The sequence below is a fragment of the Pollachius pollachius genome (assembly GCF_949987615.1).
Source record: "Pollachius pollachius genome assembly, chromosome: 18".
Lineage (NCBI taxonomy): Eukaryota > Metazoa > Chordata > Actinopteri > Gadiformes > Gadidae > Pollachius > Pollachius pollachius.
The window spans coordinates 12,336,475-12,353,974 of record NC_136951.1 but is presented as its reverse complement, the minus strand read 5'-3'; the positions used below and the strand labels follow the sequence as shown (position 1 = coordinate 12,353,974).

Sequence of the window (17,500 nt, the reverse complement as noted above, 5' to 3'; positions counted from 1 at the left end):
TTAATACATTTTTTTTAATCAATTCCTTTATATAAAAAATAACCAAAGCTGTTTTACAAAAAGCTTTTGTGCAATATTGACATGGGGTTTTGTCGAGGAAATTATTTGGATTGAACACATTTACATAATTCTTACATTTGAAGAGGCACAGCCAAGACAGAGTAACAAGGAAAGCAGTGCATAGGTTATAGTAAAAAAAAAAAGACAACAAAAAGAAAACACATAGAAGAACATGGCTAGGAAAAAGACTGGTTCACAGCCTCAAATACATTTACACAAAGCGATGCAAAAAAATCCCCACAGAACGTTGTACAGAGAGTTCTGATGTGTAGCCCTCTGTCTGTCTGTCTGTCTGGCAGGTCATCTGCTAGGAGTCTAGGAATCACTCAGGCCTGGGACCACTTTACTTTGGAAAAGATTGATTCAACACATTGTTTGTGTTGGATAACAAACATGTTCTCGTTTTAAGGTGACCGAATAAAAATTAAAAACAAAAAAGACCGTAAACGCTTAGAAAAGTTAACTGAAGATGAAAGTTCCTCACAGAAAGAGAGCTTCAAAATGAAGCCTGGGTTTTATTCTTCACTTTGAAGTTAATGCAATTGAAACGCATATCCACGAAGATGATGATGATCATGATGATGATGACGAAGGCACAGCCCAAAGACAGATGAGTGCTTTTTATAAGTGTCTTTTTTTTATAGTGGGCAGGTGTTAAAGGCTAGTGGACTCAGCTCTAATGTATCCTAACCCAGGCTGGCAGGGCCCAGTCTAGCCTTGTTTGGGCTAGTGTGGCCTAGTTTAGCCCTCTTGAGCCTCATTTAGCCTGGTTTGACCTGGTTTAGCCAGGTTTGACCTGGTTTAGCCTGCTTTGGCCAACTTTGGTTTGGTTTGGCCCAGCTTGGCCAGGTCAGCCGGGTGTGGCCTGGTTCCATCTGGTGCGACCTGGTTGGACCTGGTTTGGCCTGGCTTGGCCGCGTTTGGCCCGGAGCTCCGGAGGGGATCAGGACGTGTGGGGGCTGTGGGAGAGGAGCAGGTGGGGGGAGTGGTCCAAGGTGGGCATGGGCAGAGCGAAGGTTCCGTTCACCAGCGTTGGAAACTACAAATCAAGATAACAAACAAAAACAGGAAATTAGCAAAGAGAAGATCTACTTTGTCCATATACCTTTAAGGTGGTTCCCCCCCCCCCAATAATTCAGTAGTGGTGTGTGTTTGTTTAAGACCCCCCCGGCCATGACCGCTGGTGGTGCATCATGGGAGACTGGATAGACCCACTTCCTGTTGCGAGTGACTGGCTGACAGGAGACAGGGTGGAGCTGCCTGACCTCCGCGCCCAGCCCCCACCCCCACCAGCTCCACCACCAACGCCTAGCCAACAGGAAGCTGCCGCCCCCCCCATCCAAACCAGAGAGGAAACATCTGTAGCCTATTTTGAAAGAAGCCCGCAGTGAATCAGTGTAGACTCCTGTAGTCACCAGCCACCAGCCTTCTCCTGCATTGCTCACGCAGGGATCTGCCCCAGTAGCACTGTTACATTTTATTACGGTTCCGGAGGCTTGAAAGGTGCAAAAATTAGATACTTTTTAATTGTTCCTAATGAAACTAAGCAACAACGATTAAGGCAACAGAGTTAGGGTTTAAGAAAAAATACAGTCAACACCCCCTGGACCCAACTTCCTGTTTCAACAGGAAGTGCATCAACATTCTGCATCAAACCATGCTCCGTAAGCGTTTCACGGGGACCTTAAATTCCTATGTGTAAGCGCGTGTGTGTGTGTGCGAACGAGTGTGTGTGTGTGCAAGAGAGTGTTTGCGTGGGTGTTTGTGAGAGTGTGTGTGAGCAAGAGAGAGAGAGAGAGACGGTGTGTGTGTATGCATGTTTGTGTGTGTAGGCATGTGCGTGAGCGTGTGCGCGTTTGTGTTACCTGGAACAGTGGCGTGTGCCCGTGCAGGTGGGCAGGACTGAGGGCCCCCAGGGGACTCAGACTGCCCCGGAAATGGAGCCCAGAGAGGAGCGGACTGTGGGTGAACAACAGGCCTGAGGGAGTCTGGAGGAGAGAGAGAGAGAGAGAGAGAGAGAGAGAGAGAGAGAGAGACAGAGAGACAGAGAGACAGAGAGCAAGATTAACAAACTCCTATTCCAACCACTACCTCACTTTATATAGACTGTGTAGATTTGTATTGTGTTGACTTTTTGGAACATTTCTTTTTTTTTTTAATCGAATATGATCGGCAATTGAAATGTAAATACCTAACCCTAACCCTTACCCCATAAACACATTTGAGAGAGACAGACAGAGAGATTTTGTTTACAGGGGATACAAAGAGAGAGAGCGAGAGAGAGAAAGACATGATGTTTACAGTGTCAAAATAAGAGCGTAACACGCCATGCTTTTCAGTGTCTGTGCATGCCGTCATTCCCTCCTACTAAGCAGTGTGTGTGTGTGTGTGTGTGCGTGTGCATGTGTGTTTGTGTGTATGTGTGCGCGTGTGTCTGTATGAGGTGGCAGGGCAGTGTCCTCTTGTAAACACTCCTTTATGAGACTGGCTTACTGAGCTCACACACACACACACACACACACACACACACACACACACACACACACACACACAGGGTTTGAATTACAAATTACTATTTTACCCTCTTTATCTTGTCTCTTTCCAAGCTATGCTTGAGATCTGGGGTCTAGTGGTGTTGGGGGAGGTCTGAGGGTCTAATGGTGGGGGGTCTACCAGGGGTGGGGGTCTAGTAGGATTGGGGGGACTGGGTCTGGATTGCGTTGCCCTCCTTGGATCCGTAAGCACTTCGGGTTATAAGTGTTTACTGTAGCATTTAAACAATGTCCCAACTTCACTACACACTCACACACACACACACACGCGCGCACACACGCACACACGCACACACGCACACACACACACACACACACACACACACACACACACACACACACACACACACACACACACAGTCTCCCTAGCCCATAAACTCAAGGTTGCGGGTTCAACTCCAACTCAAGCCACCACCATGTGCCCGGGGGTGGGGGGGGGGAATGGAATCTCTCGGCCTCTCTTCTGCTCCAACTCACTGCCGCCCAGCGTAACGTGCCAGCGAAATACTTCACCCTACTTAAGTAGTATTTACATCTGAATGAAGTTTAAAGTCCTTCTCTTTTTTCTCACAATGCCTCCGGAGAATGAAATTTGGACCGATACACGCGGGCCTGACTAAGGACGTTTTCTGGGGAACATATGGCTTTACTTAGCGACCGCTCCCCCCCCTCCCCCCCTTTCCGCTCACCTCTTTCCATTCCCTCCCTGTCTACAACTCTCACTTGTTTTTTTCTTTCTTTCTTCAGGCGTTACTTCTCTCTCTCTTTCTCTCTCCCTGCCAGCTCCCTTCCTGCACGAGTGTGTGTGGGTGTGCACGTGCGTGTGTGTTTTGTCTGCGTTCGTGCTTGCGTTTGTGCTTGTGCGATTGCCGGTGCGTGTGTGTGTGAGCGCGCATGTATGTGTGCTTTTGTGTTTTAGTCCCTTTGTCCAGTGTGTGTGCGTTGCTTGAGTGCGCTCGGCAGAGCATATCTGTGTTTGTTTATTGTGCATTGGATGTGTGTGTGTGTATTCATACCTGTTGTATGACATGTGTTTGCATAGTTGCATATTTTGGATTTGCACTTTGTATATTTAGTATGTTTATATATTGTGTACTTGTTGTGTATGTGTTTATATATTGTGCGATGGGTGTGATTGTGTAATGTGTTCTTGGTGTGTAAATGTTTATTTATTGTGTGATGTGTGTGTTTGTATAATATGTATTTGGTGTGTGTATATGTTTATATATTGTGCGATGTGAGTGTGTTTGTGTATTGTGTACTTCGAGGTGTTTATATATAGAATATATTATTAAATGTAAAGGCTACCTGTATGATGTGTGTATGTGTTTTCATATATATATTATACAACATATCTTTATGTATATAGTAGTCTGTCTATGTGATGTGTGTGTTTGTGTTTCTATGGATTGATTAAACATATAGCACTTGGTCAGCCCATCCAGTAATCTCCAGTACGTGGAACCCCAGCAGCCGTTCAACAAAATCTCAAATGTTTGCTGTCCTGGCTCCACGAGTGTAGAACGAGCTCACCGCCGGCATCAGCACAGCTGAAGCCCTGCCCATCTTGGATGGGTACGATGACTTATTTTCATAATGCATCCTGGCCCATAAAAAAGAACACAGAAAATTCACTAGCTCTTGTTTCTGCGTTGCAGCTCTTGGAAGCAGCTGCTTGGCTTATTCTGAATTGCATGTGCCCAAATGATTTTTTGCACTGTTACATCTTCATTGTCGAATGCACATATTGCAGTACCCTTCGGACAAAAGCGTCAGCTAAATTAATGTAATGTAATATTCTATATTAGTTGGCATGAGCGGCGGCCAATAAGTTATTTTGATGAAACGGCGGGAGAATGAGATGATGTCCATTTTGTCCGTGATTTGTGTTTGAAACTGTAAATAATTACAGTTATAATGAGTCTTTTATATATTATCATGCATCATCATATATATTATTGTCTACCTGTGTGATATATAGTATATACTATTATATTTATATATAAAATAATACAATATTATATATATCATTATTGTTATAATATTGTAATAACTATTATATATATATATCCCTAGTTGTCTACCTATGGGATGTGCCTATATATAAATTATATTTGATTCGTTATATAGTCATACCTGTGCAGCAAAGAACGCTGAGGTCAAGGAGCCTGAGGGCAGCGCTGGGCTGTTGAGCGCGATGGAGCCGATGTCACTTCCTGTCAGCAGGAGGGGCGGGGCCAGGATCTCCAGGGCTCGGGGTCTGCGGCTCTTGGAGGAGGCGCTGCTCATCCCTAAGCCGTGCAGCCGCTCCCGGTCCCTCTGGCCCGACGACAGATTCAGAGGCTGCACGCTCTGCTCCCATTGGTCAGTCTCTGGCGCCGGGCTCCGCCCCCGCCACAGTTTGAGGGCGGGGCTTGTCGACGGGGAAGGGGAGGAGGAGGGGGAGGAGGAGGAGGAGGGGGTGCGGACCTGCCGAGGGGACGGGTGGAAGGAGCGGTAGACCTCGCCGGGGGCGGGCGGCGGGCTGCTGGGGGGGCCCCTGGCGGAGGAGGCGTGGTTGGGGACGAAGCGTATGACCGAGGAGGGGCCCTCGTCGTGGGGCTCCGCCCGGCGCTCCGTCTTCACGGCCCTGCGGCGCTGGGGCGAGTGCTGCAGGGAGCTGACGGTGAAGGAGGAGTACAGGCCGGAGTGGAGGTAGCCGTTGCGGCCCCCGTGGAGCCCCGCCCCCTCCTCCTCCTCCTCGCCCCCCTCCCCCTCCGACAGCCCGGCGCCGGGGTCCTCGCCGCCGCCGAACTCCACGGCCGCCGGGTCCATCTTCAGGATCTCCGGGAACGACACGAACTTGTAGACAAACTTCTGGCCGATCACTTTCTTGATGATGTTCTGTGAGAGGAGGAGAGGCGGGGCCTGAGTGTGTGTACATACATTAACAAGTACTGAGGGTTTATGGGCGGCTTGATCTTAAAGGCTCCGCTAGTCGAGTCAACTCCATTGACCTTAACCAGAGTAACAGCGAGAGCAGATAGGAGAGATCCCTCTTCCAGGGACAGTGAGGTGGGCCACGGTTAGGAGGCAGCAGGCTTTGAACAATTGCACCTCAGTCTACGCTCAATGTTGCGTTCTGAAAGTGCAGTCCTGAAGTCATTAACGTTGGTATCTGCCCTCCGAACACACCATGAAAAAGCATTTTGAGAGAATAAACAAACCCAACGAACAGCACTGAAGGGATTCAACTGTACTATATATTAGTGTTGAATGGTAATAAAAGCACTCCTGTTCGTTTCATCATACATATTGCAGTTAAACCTTGACTGAAACACTTCTACACAAAATATGACATCATGTCTTCCCATAGAACAGAACATATATCTATCTGCAATGCCTGCATGAGCCAAAGCCTATATGCAAGGTCTTCGCATCGCTTCATATTGAGTTTGTTTCGGAATCAGAAAATAAAAAGAGTGGCACACTCTGTCCAACAAAACACCAGTATAAATGCTCTGTTCCCGATCACGCAACACGTGGCTCTTCTTATCTCTACTAGTGAGAGGGACATCAAATCAAGATGCTTGAACAAGAAAACACGTTGCACTGGCGGGGTCAGCGACTGCCGGCTCTGTTTCTATACTGCTCTACACCCTACCCCTCTGTTTGGAGCCATAGGCTGGGCTGAGGTAGCCACTGCTTGAGGTGAACTCCAAACAGAGCCATGGGGAAAAGGAAACTCTATGAAACGGGACAGATTCCGACTTCTGAACCGCTTGTACAGACGTAAATGTCGTAACATCTTCGCTCTTCAACATGGCAGCCATTGATTAAATTCATCCGATTTGTCATTCATATAATAAATCAGCAAAATATCTCTCCATTCCTCCAAAAAACATGGCCAGGTGAATAAAGTCTATACTTAGGAAGATGATAATTATTTTTTCCTTATTGGGCCCTTTTTGGGGGGTCGGTTCCCTCCACCGTTACCTTGTCGTAGTAGTAGCGCAGGGCCCGGCTCAGCTTGTCGTAGTTCATGTTGGTCTTGTTCTTGCGCAGACCCCACAGCTTAGCCACTTCCTCGGACCGGAGCAGCTTGAACTCTCCATCGGTGGACGTCCAGCAGATGAGGTGCTTGTGACTCTGGTCCAGAAGCAGCTGGAGCAGGAACTGCCACAACGTGATGGCACTCTCCATTGCTGTGGGTGGCCCGGGGGGAGAGAGACATGAGAGACAGAGGGAGGGAGGGAGAGAGAGAGAGAGAGAGAGAGAGAGAGAGAGAGAGAGAGAGAGAGCGAGAGAGAGAGAGAGAGAGAGAGAGAGAGAGAGAGAGAGAGAGCGAGAGAGAGAGAGGGAGAGAGAGAGAGAGAGAGAAAGAGAGAGAGAGAGAGAAGGAGAAAGAGAATGACACGGTTTAACAGATATGCATAGCCCTGCTACTACTATTACTAAGTCTACTACCATTGTTATTATAATTCTGTGCCGTGGCAATGTAAATGTACGTTTTACATAACAATGCATCGCTTTGAATCCTTGGAGGGAGCGGGAGTGAAGGAAATATAGATATATAGGGAGAGAGAGAGAGGGAGAGAGAGAGAGAGAGAGTGCTTGAGGAGTGTGTGAGGCAACTTTATATGTCGTTTCAACGTTTGTTCAAAGTTATCATAACTTCATCACCTTTTCTGCCTCTCCCCGTGTTAAGTGTGCCGGCACAAAGGACTCTCGTAGCCTCGGAAACACTCGCCCCCCCCCCCCCCCCCCCCCCCCGACTCACCCACCACCCCTAGCCCCCCCCTCCCCTTCACTGCCAAACCAGAAGGCATTTCCTGTATTGTTACCCAAGTCCACCCATAAACACGCGCTCAACACAAACAGCTCCAACAACTCAAGACAATCGGATTGCGCTGCTTTTCTGCTGCGCTCATAAAATGAGTCACATGAGTGAATCACAATTTATCATATGCCCAATATGGAGAACGTTAGCGCTATGCTAGATGTCCACCCTCGTTAAGGAAACAAGGCGTCCCTCCACATGGACCATGTGCACAGGTTACGGTGAAAGTGGCCCAACTCATTGTTCTGAACATGTCCAATCATGTGCTTTCACCTCCCCTCTTCAGTCAACTTAACGCATAAAAAAGGAAAAGTCACATTTTAAATCATGAATAGGTTTTTGTTTAATTGGTTGAACCAGGCGTGTCTGTGTGTGTGTGTGTGTGTGTGTGTGTGTGTGTGCGTGTGTGTGTGCATGCCTAGGTTTGTGTGTGTGTGTGTGTGCATCCGGGTGTAATGTGTGTGTGTGTGTGTGTGTGTGTGTGTGTGTGTGTGTGTGTGTGTGTGTATGTATGTGTGCGTGCATGTCTATGGAGTAGGCTGACCAGGGCCAGCCATTGGTTTATTTGGGGATGTTTCCATGGTGATGAAAGAGGATGTGGTGGGAGTGTAGTCCCTGTCGGGCTCTTTCTCACTTTGCTTTTGTTAATTATTAGGTTGTTTGTCTTTATCGATATCCTAACAATGGTTAAAATTTAATTCATAAAAATGAAGTGAAAGGCAAAAGGGATGTGTGTGTACTGTGTGTGTGTGTGTGTGTGTGTGTGTGTGTGTGTGTGTGTGTGTGTGTGCGTGTGTGTTTGTGTGTGTGTGAGAGAGTGCATGATGTCTTTGCTGTGTGTGTGTGTGTGTGTGTTTGCGCACACGTGTGTGTCTATGTGCGTGTGTGTGTGCGTGTATGACAGTAAGGCGGACTTCCTGTCATTCTGATTTGGGGGGCGTTTTCCCGGAAAAGTCATGCCCTGAATGAAAGGTAGGAATTCCTGTTGTGTACCCCTCGGAAACACATACACACACACACACACACACGCGCACACACAAGCGCACACACGGTGTCGCAAACGGAGTCGCACACAATGCAACTAACGGAGATCCCATCTCGTCCCCGAGTTGTCATGTTGGTTTCATATTGGATGTGCGCACGGTCAGGGTCAACACATTCGTACTAGGCCTGGTTACTTTCTCCGCAAAAGGAAAACCGCGTACGCAACTACGGCGCAGCAACTGGAAATCCTTAATAGCTGTGGAACACTTTGGCCACTTTGTTTATTTATAACACCTGAAAGTGTGTCTAAAGGTACACTTTTAGCCATCTCGATGTTTGTTGACCCGCAGAGCGGCTGGTGATGGAGAGTATCGGGCTCAAACGGCTCTTTGTGTGCAACCAATGACTCATATTCAAGATGTTGTCTGCTGCCAGTTCTATCCGGAAGCGCATGGCAATTAGTCTGCAAGGTCCAGACAAACCAGAAAGTCTACTATGGTCTTTAAAGGGACACGGATGCATTTTCACCACAACTTATTTTTTACCGTTCAAAATTGTATTCAAATTGAAACTAGAGGCTACATTACGTACCAGTAATCTACTCACGGTGCGCGACGCGCAGTCACCCAAAAGTCCATCCCTCCCGTTTAGAAGTTGATCGTGAAGACCAACGTGATGATCGCGCTATCACAGACACACAATTCACTCACTTTTGGCCACTAGACTGATGTCATCACCTCTTGCCATTTATACGCGATATAAAGACCAAAAACAGGGAAACCTTACCGTGGTGTGGAGCTCCGCTTTCCCCGCAGATGTCAATAAAGGCGATTCTGTATGAAGCGTTGGAGTTCCATGCTGATGCTGCTGGCTGGCCGACGGGGCTCGAGACTGTAAGCGGATCCTTCTTCAGAGCAGGAAGTCGGAGCGCGCAGACACAGAGCCGGCTCACTTCCTCTCGCGCATTATTCCCCAGGCGCTCGGCCGTCTGTGTAAACATGGCTTTCCTCCTCTGCGCTTGAGCGACGCGCCCGCACACACGCACGCAAACGCACCGGGGCACACACACACACGCACACACACACACACACACACACATACACAAACCTACACACAGAAACACACACAGAAACACGCTCTCACACACACACACACACACACACGCACACACACACACACACACACACATACACGAACCTACACACACAAACACACACAGAAACACGCACACACACACACACACACACACACACACACAAACACACATTCTCTCACAGGAAAATCAAATAAGACAGCACATACAAATGCATGTCTCTTGCATTGTCTCAACGTTGCACATATGAACACATTTGCATTCTTTATGGTTTTTCTCTGTCTGCATTTTCTTACTATCTTTTTATTCATTCTCTATTAACTTTGACGCACATAGTGTGCAATAGTCGAAGTTCCGAATAGCCTTGGTCATCATCCAACTGACGTCACCTTCCTCCTCTAGCGCAACAGGAGGGGTTCCTGTTTCCACCAACACACACACACACACACACACACACACACACACACACACACACACACACGCACGCACGCACGCACACACACACACACACACACACACACACACACACACACACACACACACACACAGGATTATTAAATGTACTTACTTCAACCATATAGGGGCTGATAAGCTATGACCGAATCGTTTGTTTTTGTTACATTTAAATATCAAATCACTGTTTTACTATGCTATGATACTTATATAAACGCGTTGCAATCATATAACATTGTTATATCTATATATTAATATTATATCTTCAGCAGATCGATTGTCAGACAGTCAGATAGCCCTCCATTTCCACCGGGGCCAATAAAGTGATGTGAATCTGAAAATGACTTCTGTAATGCTGTCTAAGCATAAGAAGCAGCAGTCAGCACCCCCTCGGGCTCGCCCACTTCTTTGAAACGTCAACAGCGGCAAACTTCACGTTCAAGCCTCGTTCCCCGGCGTTCCCATGTCACGCCGGAACGCCTAGAACGGGAACCTCAAACTGAGCGTTTTTGGCGATAGAAAGGGCGGGACTTTCAGTTACATGGGTTTGGCGACGAGCGAGAGGTAGGGACTTCCGATAGGGTATATCTGTTTCTGTTCCGTTTTTCGGGTAACGCTTTTTCAAAATTGTGGTCAAATCGCCTTATTTTTTTAAAGATCATGGCTGTTTTTTTCCTCTGTTATCTCATTTCTATTATTTTCGCTCTGTAGACCGTTAATTGGCTTCCACCGCTCATAGAAAGTAAGAAACCGGAAATTGCATTGCGGTAGACCAGGATAACGCTACAATTCAAGACCATCTCTCACCCTTCATGACCCTGGCTGCATGCCTGTTACAATCTGGGCTCCTGTTGACGGGACAATGACTGGGGTTTCAGAGACGCCGTTATGGCGAAAAGTTCAGTCATTTTCGGGAGTAACACCGCGCTCACGACACGGACACCGAGCGGTGGCCATTCGTGAACTCATAATAATTTTCGGAGGTGGAAATGAGGGCATAGCGGAGGACCTCCATGTGTACAACACGGGTAAGCTATTGCTAGCACACCCAATGCCACAGCGAGCTAACGGTAGCATGCTAATGTTTTTAGCCTCGAAGCAAGCAAATGTGTCAATTTAATTCCTTCAGAAAGACAACGTGGGCTGGCAAAACACTAATATGCATAACAAACATAGTAGTCATGTTAGTAAATAGCGCTTTTTTATTTGTGCTATGATGTTTACTGGAAGTAACAACTTGTGGTCGATTACTACTAGTGACCAAACAGTGGTTTCTACCGGCGGTGCGGGGGGACATACCGCCCGGATGCGCTGCCCATGGCTTCGTTTGTGAGGGCACACGCATTCTGGTGTTTGGTGGTATGGTGGAGTTTGGCAAGTACACCAACAACCTCTATGAATTACAGGTGAAGACACCATCTACCCCCCCCCCCCCCTCCCACACACACACACACACACGTATTGTTAAATTTGCCCACAAACTTGTTTTGAAGACAACGATATCTTCCATTTTTGACTGTGTACACGCAGGCCAGTCGCTGGCTGTGGAAGAAACTCAGACCCAGGCCCCCTGCAAACGGCCTGCCTCCCTGTGCACGGATTGCACACAGTTTCACACTGGTTGGAAACCGCTGCTATCTATTTGGAGGACTAGTGAACGACAGCGAGGAACCCAATGGAAACATACCACGGTATGTAAACAATTATGTATATATGTTTTATATTATATGTATTTTCTAAAGGTGTCTCCTCTAGCAAGAGAGTGGGATGCTAGTTCATCACAGGGTCACACCTATAAAAATAAACTCATATTCATACCTTGGTGCAAAATGGTTTTGGGGGTAGGAAGAGCCCACATAGACGCAAAGAGAACATTTATAATACACTGTGGAATTTGGGGCTACCATGAAATCCTTAGTTAATGATTCTGTAGGTAAGATGTAATAGCTGTCATTTGTTAGAAATGGCATAACCACTGAACTGCAATTGACGAGTGAAAACTTGAGAGAACATCTGTTCTGGTTGACCATTTATACTGCTCCCGGCTCATTTCTGCCTGCTCTTTTTGATGAGGCGTGAGCGGTACCTCGACCCTGAATTGGACTGGGGGATCCCTCTTGCCTTGTCAGTCATGTTCACCCGTGCAGCCATATTCTAGCTCCAACAGAGGCGGATGCAGGCAACACTTCTCAGTGGTGGAGAAACGCATGGAGGGTTGTTTATCTTCAAAGTCTTACTCTAAACCAGCCTCTTTCTTTAAAACTCTGAAATCGTACCAACTGCAGCTTCAAGACCTCTTCAATGTGTGTCGGTCCGACCAAGCTTCTTGTGATGGTCCCTTAAGGTACATGGATGACTTCTACCAGCTTGACCTACAGCCGTCCTCGGGGGCCCGGTGCTGGAGCATCCCCGAGACCAAGGGAGGAAGTCCCATGGCCCGGGAGTCCCACACCGCCGTGGCCTATGCCGGCCGGGGCTCCCCCAAGCTCTTCATCTTCGGAGGAATGCAAGGCCGTCGGTTGGATGACCTCTGCCAGCTGGACCTCGGTAGGCCCTCTCTGGGTTATCCACTAGTGGGGTTTTGAATTGGGGCGGTTCTCAATTGGGAGAATGCAGTTCGAACGCCTTATTTGTATTGTTTTTTTTTAATTCATTTCCATTTGTTCATCGCTCAGATTCTATGGTGTGGTCGTCGCCGTTAACCAAGGGGCCCCGTCCGCTAGCCAGAAGCCTTCACTCTGCCAACATAATTGGAAACAAGTAAGGGATGCTTTCTGGCTCGCGTGAAATGTATGTTGTTCAGTATGTGGCCGAATTGCTTCACATTAATGCACACAGGCACACCTGCTGTATTATAACCCTGAGTCGGTGTCTCTGTGTGCAGGATGTTTATCTTCGGAGGCTGGGTTCCCTATTCTGAGCCAGTGAAGACGAAAGGAGCAGAGTGGATTTGCACAAACTCTTTGCATGCGCTTAATTTAGGTGAGTCTACTCCCTAGATAGTCTATTAACCTTGCTGTGTTTGTTGTTGTAACAAATGCGTTTTTATTTTTTTACAGCTTTTTTAAATATATTCAGATTACTGACATGTATGTACAAAAATGTTTATGGCCAATGTACCTCACCCTACGGCATCACTACATCCCTTGAGTGGTCACCTGCAATCTGGAATCTTATTATAAAACCTTGAAGGGAGCTTTCCGTTTGCAGCCTGTTCCACCTTCCTTTATTTTTTTGCGCTGCCTGCAGTTCCTCCATCCAAGTCTCTCTCTCTGTTCCAGACACCATGAGCTGGCAGGATCTGAGCCCAGAAGAGCCGGCCCAGGGCCACCCCAAGCCCCAGGACAAGTTCCCCCAGCTGGAGCTGGAGGAGTCGCACCCCGGCGGACCCAAGCCCCGGGCGGGACACTGTTCCACCGCCATCGGCTCCAGGATGTACATCTGGAGCGGCCGTGATGGCTACCGCAAGAGCTGGAGCTACCAGGTGTGCTGCAAAGACCTCTGGTACCTGGAAACCGGTGAGTGATTGGCTGGGCTGGGCCAGGCCGTTTTAGACATGCCTTCCCCCTCCCGTACCCAAAGAATGGTCTTTATGGGCTGTTCCTGGGGAGGTGAAACAATGAAAAGTGTTGAGTTGATTTGATGTGGGCTGGGGTTGGTATTGCACCTGCAAATGATTAAGGGGAGAACGGCTATAAAAGAAAAATGTTTTGTCAAGGTGGAATGGCTACAATAAATGCCTTCACTAAACAACTCCTAAAAAGGACATGGGGAACATGGTCTGTAAAGCAACACTGTCCAATAAATATTGGCCAATAACCCTGACTATTTGCTGCGGGATGTAATACTTTGTGTATTATATGCTTATAGAAATGTTTATACATTTTCTTTGTGTGTCTCATGGCACTAAATGAAACCGGATTTATTTACTTTTTCTTTTCTTTTCCTCAAATGTGTTTCCAGATCGGCCCGCTGTACCAGAGGCGGTCTTGCTGGTCAAGTCTACCGTGAAAATGATCCATGTGACTTGGCGCCCCCTGGCGGCAGCGGAGTGCTACATCCTACAGATCCAGCCCGTGTCTACCCAGAGCGCGCAGTCTGGTCCTGATACACAGAGCGGGGCAGCGCCCTCTACTGGCCCAGGAGGACACCAGGGGACGACACAAGACTCATCTTCGGGTAGAAACACTTTATTCCTGAGTAGAAAAAAAACATACTTGGAGAATGATAAAATTGCCTCCAACTAGAATTTATTTTTCTGTTTTTGTCATAGCCTGTCAACACTTTTTTATTTAGGTCAAATCTTTGTAGTGATTCTTTTTTTCCTTGTTATGGAATGCACATTTAAATATTTCAATAGCCTTATCATTACTTTTAATATTATATTGTCATATGAGCTAATGTTCTTCCTGCATTTGAAATTAGTTGATGATTGTGTCTTGGAGTTGGATGATGAGTTGGCAGAAAGAGCGGAACACTTCGATCCACAGCTTTAGTAAGCGCCACTTTCACAACAGTGGGCCTTGGGTATGGTTTTAATTTCTCTAGGTGTCAAGTCCTGCGACCCATTGGGGGACGTAGCGGCCGAGAAAGAGGCCGCTGGTGCTCAGGTAATCCCTTCATGTTTCATCGGACCACCTTTTAATTGCACGATGATAGTGGTTTTAGTGACCGTGAAACCACGTTTTCTAGAGCATAAATAATGTTTTGTTTCTTTGCCGTTGTCTGTGTTTGTTTAGAGGGTGGCTGTAGCGAATGAGGGCGTTGCCATGGAAGTGTCCAATGGCTGTTCAGCACCTCAGGAGGGGCGGAGCTCGGAGGGACCAACCCAGGAAGAGACTGATGAACGGCATTACTGTACGTCTGTTTCATATGTTTATAATTAGATTGTGCTGTACTTTGAATTTAGAATGATTTGAGAGTGCCACTGCTGTTACCCAAAGGGGTTATCAAACAAACAATAATGACATTTATTTAAAGCAGAACATAACTTCAATTACATACAGAAGACCGAATTAATGCCCCGGACTCACAAAAAACATTGTATAACTAATACTTTTTTTTCTTCCATGCTGTGGTACCTTCATTTAGCCCCCCTGTCCTCTCAATGCAATATCCCGCTGTGACACATTCACTATTCTCCATTAACAACGATTCAACCATGCCTTTTGTCTTAGGTTGGCCTTTGTGTGTTGACATTATTGCAATCAATTCATGCAACTTTTCTATCTCTTTTATTTAGCTCTCTCAACATATCTTAACTCTTTTCTAAATAAGTCTTTACGGTGAAGTCAAAACAATATGTGCAGAAAGAAATGACAAGCATCATTGTACTTGACACTTCCTGGCAAATATTTTGGCTGTGTTTGTGTGTGTAATTTAGGTTTATGTTTTAGACCTGAATGTGTGACCCCTTTTCACAGAACATTCTTGAATGCACTGTACATCCTGACCTTTGACCGTGTGTTGATTTAGCTGTTGGGCAGACTGCCTCCACACAGTCGGCGCTGGCCCAGATCCAAGCTCAGCCACCTCCAGGTAATGGACCATAGGGATGGTTTCAGCAGCTATCGGCTCTCACTGAACAGTGTCATACTAGGGTTAAGTGTCTTTTCACCCACGGCTGACAACTCACTTCAAGTAGCTGGGGAAAATACATGATGTGGAAATGTCGGGTGTAAATCTGTAGTAGAAGAAGATTGTTCTAATTGCTGTTGTTCCTCCTCAGTTGGAACGGTGCTGTCTTCAGGGGACCACTCCAAGGACCCCAAGTTGCCTACACAGCAGGTCAGACCCCCTTAGAAAGATTTCAATAATATGCTATAGGAATGAGATAAGCGTGGGAAAATGGAGACATTAGAGAGGTCGAGACCTTAACAGACGACCCAATGGTTAACCTCATGGGGAAAGAATTTAGTAAAAAGGAATAGACAAGGGTATCCACCAAGGGAAAATGATAAGATTGGCGAGGTTGGAGGATGAAGGAAACCGGGTGAAAGGCTTGCTCCCAACATTTGACGAACCATGTTGTGCTTGAAGACCATGAACATAGCTATTTTGGGCTCTTTTTCTGTCGTCTGATGTGGCTGACTTATCTGGTTCTGGATTGTTTCTGTGGGCAAAAGCATGCCCGGGAACCAATGTGACACAGTGCAGTATCACCCGGTTTATACGTTTATTCAGATGGACAAAGCATATATTCCGTTTGCATGGAGAGTCTGTAGAGTTGTGTTCAGGGTTTTAATAACACAATCTCTGAATGACGCATGCCAGACAGTGTCTGATACACCGTTAGGAAATGTTCAGACAAGAACATTGACAAGTTGGATGATGCTAGATGGCACAACTCCCAACCATAGCGAAAACGAAGGAAGTTGGTTGATGTTGAAGCCATGTATGGGCGTTTTTTGATAACAACCCTGGCTTGGAGCTTATGGGAGGAAGCCGGGAAGGAGACCATAAAAACGGTTTGCCGAAGCTGGAGAAGCGTGGTTTCTGCAGACCAGCTTTGCTTTTTTATTAGTTTCTTAAAGTTCTAAATAAAAGTCTTAAACTTTATTCGGTGGTTGCCTGATCTCTTTTCGTGTTGGAGCTTTAGTGTTATGCTTTCAAGCAAAGAAATAGCCACCTGTCACCATTCTCTTTCTGTTTTAAATCTGCGTCACCTTTTCTATTTTGTTTTTGAAAATTACACTCAACTCAAAATGTACGTTTAGCTATAAAGTCTTTATATAGTCTCTCCGTTTGAATTAGATGTAATACTGTGAACCAATGATTTCATCGCACTGCAGGTTCAGGGGCAGAGCGAGGAAGACGTGTGGTTTGACGTCGGGGTCTTCAAAGTGCTCTTCTCTGAGGTCACACACTACTACCTACCGGCTGATGAAGACCAGGAAACCATGGCAACCACCAGCCGGCCTAACAACACCACAGAGGTACACTTCCAAGGTCCTTTCCGGATGGGTTTTTATATGGTGGTTAGTCATTCTTTAGTCCAGACAGGAGCTCTAAAAAAAAAAAAACAGGACTGAGTAGAAGGTTTACAGTTGTGATGAAGGCCTTTTGAAATGTTCAGTCTCTAAGGCTGCAACTCTGAATTTATGTATCAACTGATTCATCGATTTAGTCTAAATGAATCAAAGGTAATGCTGATATTTCATCACCCGATTTAGTAATTTATCAACCACAAATACCAAACATTTGTGTCCACTTCTGCTTCGGAAATGGTTCACTATAAATTTCATTTTTCCTTGACAAGCTAACTTCTACTTATTTTTTATAGACCAAGTGATTCATCAATTCGTCCGAAAAAAAACATTGTTGGTTGAATCGACCAGGGTAGCAGTTGTGAGTCACAGCTCTAACTGTCACACACTCCTCCTCTTCCCCTTCCAGAGGAAGCTCCCGGGGCCCCAGGACTACGAGGGCCGGGAGCAGCAGGAGCTGGCCCCGGGGCACTGCTACAGGCTCCGGGTGGCCGGGGTCAACACCGTCGGCCAGGGGGACTTCAGCCCCGTGGCGGAGTTCAGGACCTGCCTT

The 17,500-nt window shown here is 46.8% G+C and overlaps 2 protein-coding genes across 2 annotated transcripts in view; one reads left to right on the top strand and one right to left on the bottom strand.

Moving 5' to 3' along the window:
- elk3 (ETS transcription factor ELK3) overlaps window positions 1-9,355 on the bottom strand; it is a 9,374-nt gene extending 19 nt beyond the window's left edge. The window contains exons 1-5 of the mRNA XM_079755304.1: window positions 9,202-9,355; window positions 6,588-6,796; window positions 4,749-5,495; window positions 1,926-2,048; window positions 1-1,099 (exon numbers count right to left, since the gene is read on the bottom strand). The exon at window positions 1-1,099 is cut by the window's left edge and continues 19 nt beyond it. Of these exons, the coding sequence (XP_079611430.1) occupies window positions 1,004-1,099; window positions 1,926-2,048; window positions 4,749-5,495; window positions 6,588-6,794 (1,173 nt within the window). The 5' untranslated portion in view covers window positions 6,795-6,796; window positions 9,202-9,355 and the 3' untranslated portion in view covers window positions 1-1,003. The remainder of the gene's footprint in view (window positions 1,100-1,925; window positions 2,049-4,748; window positions 5,496-6,587; window positions 6,797-9,201) is intronic.
- A 1,432-nt stretch (window positions 9,356-10,787) lies between these two features.
- hcfc2 (host cell factor C2) overlaps window positions 10,788-17,500 on the top strand; it is a gene marked incomplete at both ends in the record, with an annotated part of 7,486 nt that continues 773 nt past the window's right edge. The window contains 14 exons of the mRNA XM_079755921.1: window positions 10,788-10,989; window positions 11,219-11,367; window positions 11,492-11,652; window positions 12,306-12,508; window positions 12,637-12,721; window positions 12,846-12,943; window positions 13,243-13,479; window positions 13,925-14,140; window positions 14,510-14,571; window positions 14,701-14,818; window positions 15,437-15,499; window positions 15,690-15,748; window positions 16,753-16,896; window positions 17,357-17,495. Of these exons, the coding sequence (XP_079612047.1) occupies window positions 10,788-10,989; window positions 11,219-11,367; window positions 11,492-11,652; window positions 12,306-12,508; window positions 12,637-12,721; window positions 12,846-12,943; window positions 13,243-13,479; window positions 13,925-14,140; window positions 14,510-14,571; window positions 14,701-14,818; window positions 15,437-15,499; window positions 15,690-15,748; window positions 16,753-16,896; window positions 17,357-17,495 (1,936 nt within the window). The remainder of the gene's footprint in view (window positions 10,990-11,218; window positions 11,368-11,491; window positions 11,653-12,305; window positions 12,509-12,636; window positions 12,722-12,845; window positions 12,944-13,242; window positions 13,480-13,924; window positions 14,141-14,509; window positions 14,572-14,700; window positions 14,819-15,436; window positions 15,500-15,689; window positions 15,749-16,752; window positions 16,897-17,356; window positions 17,496-17,500) is intronic.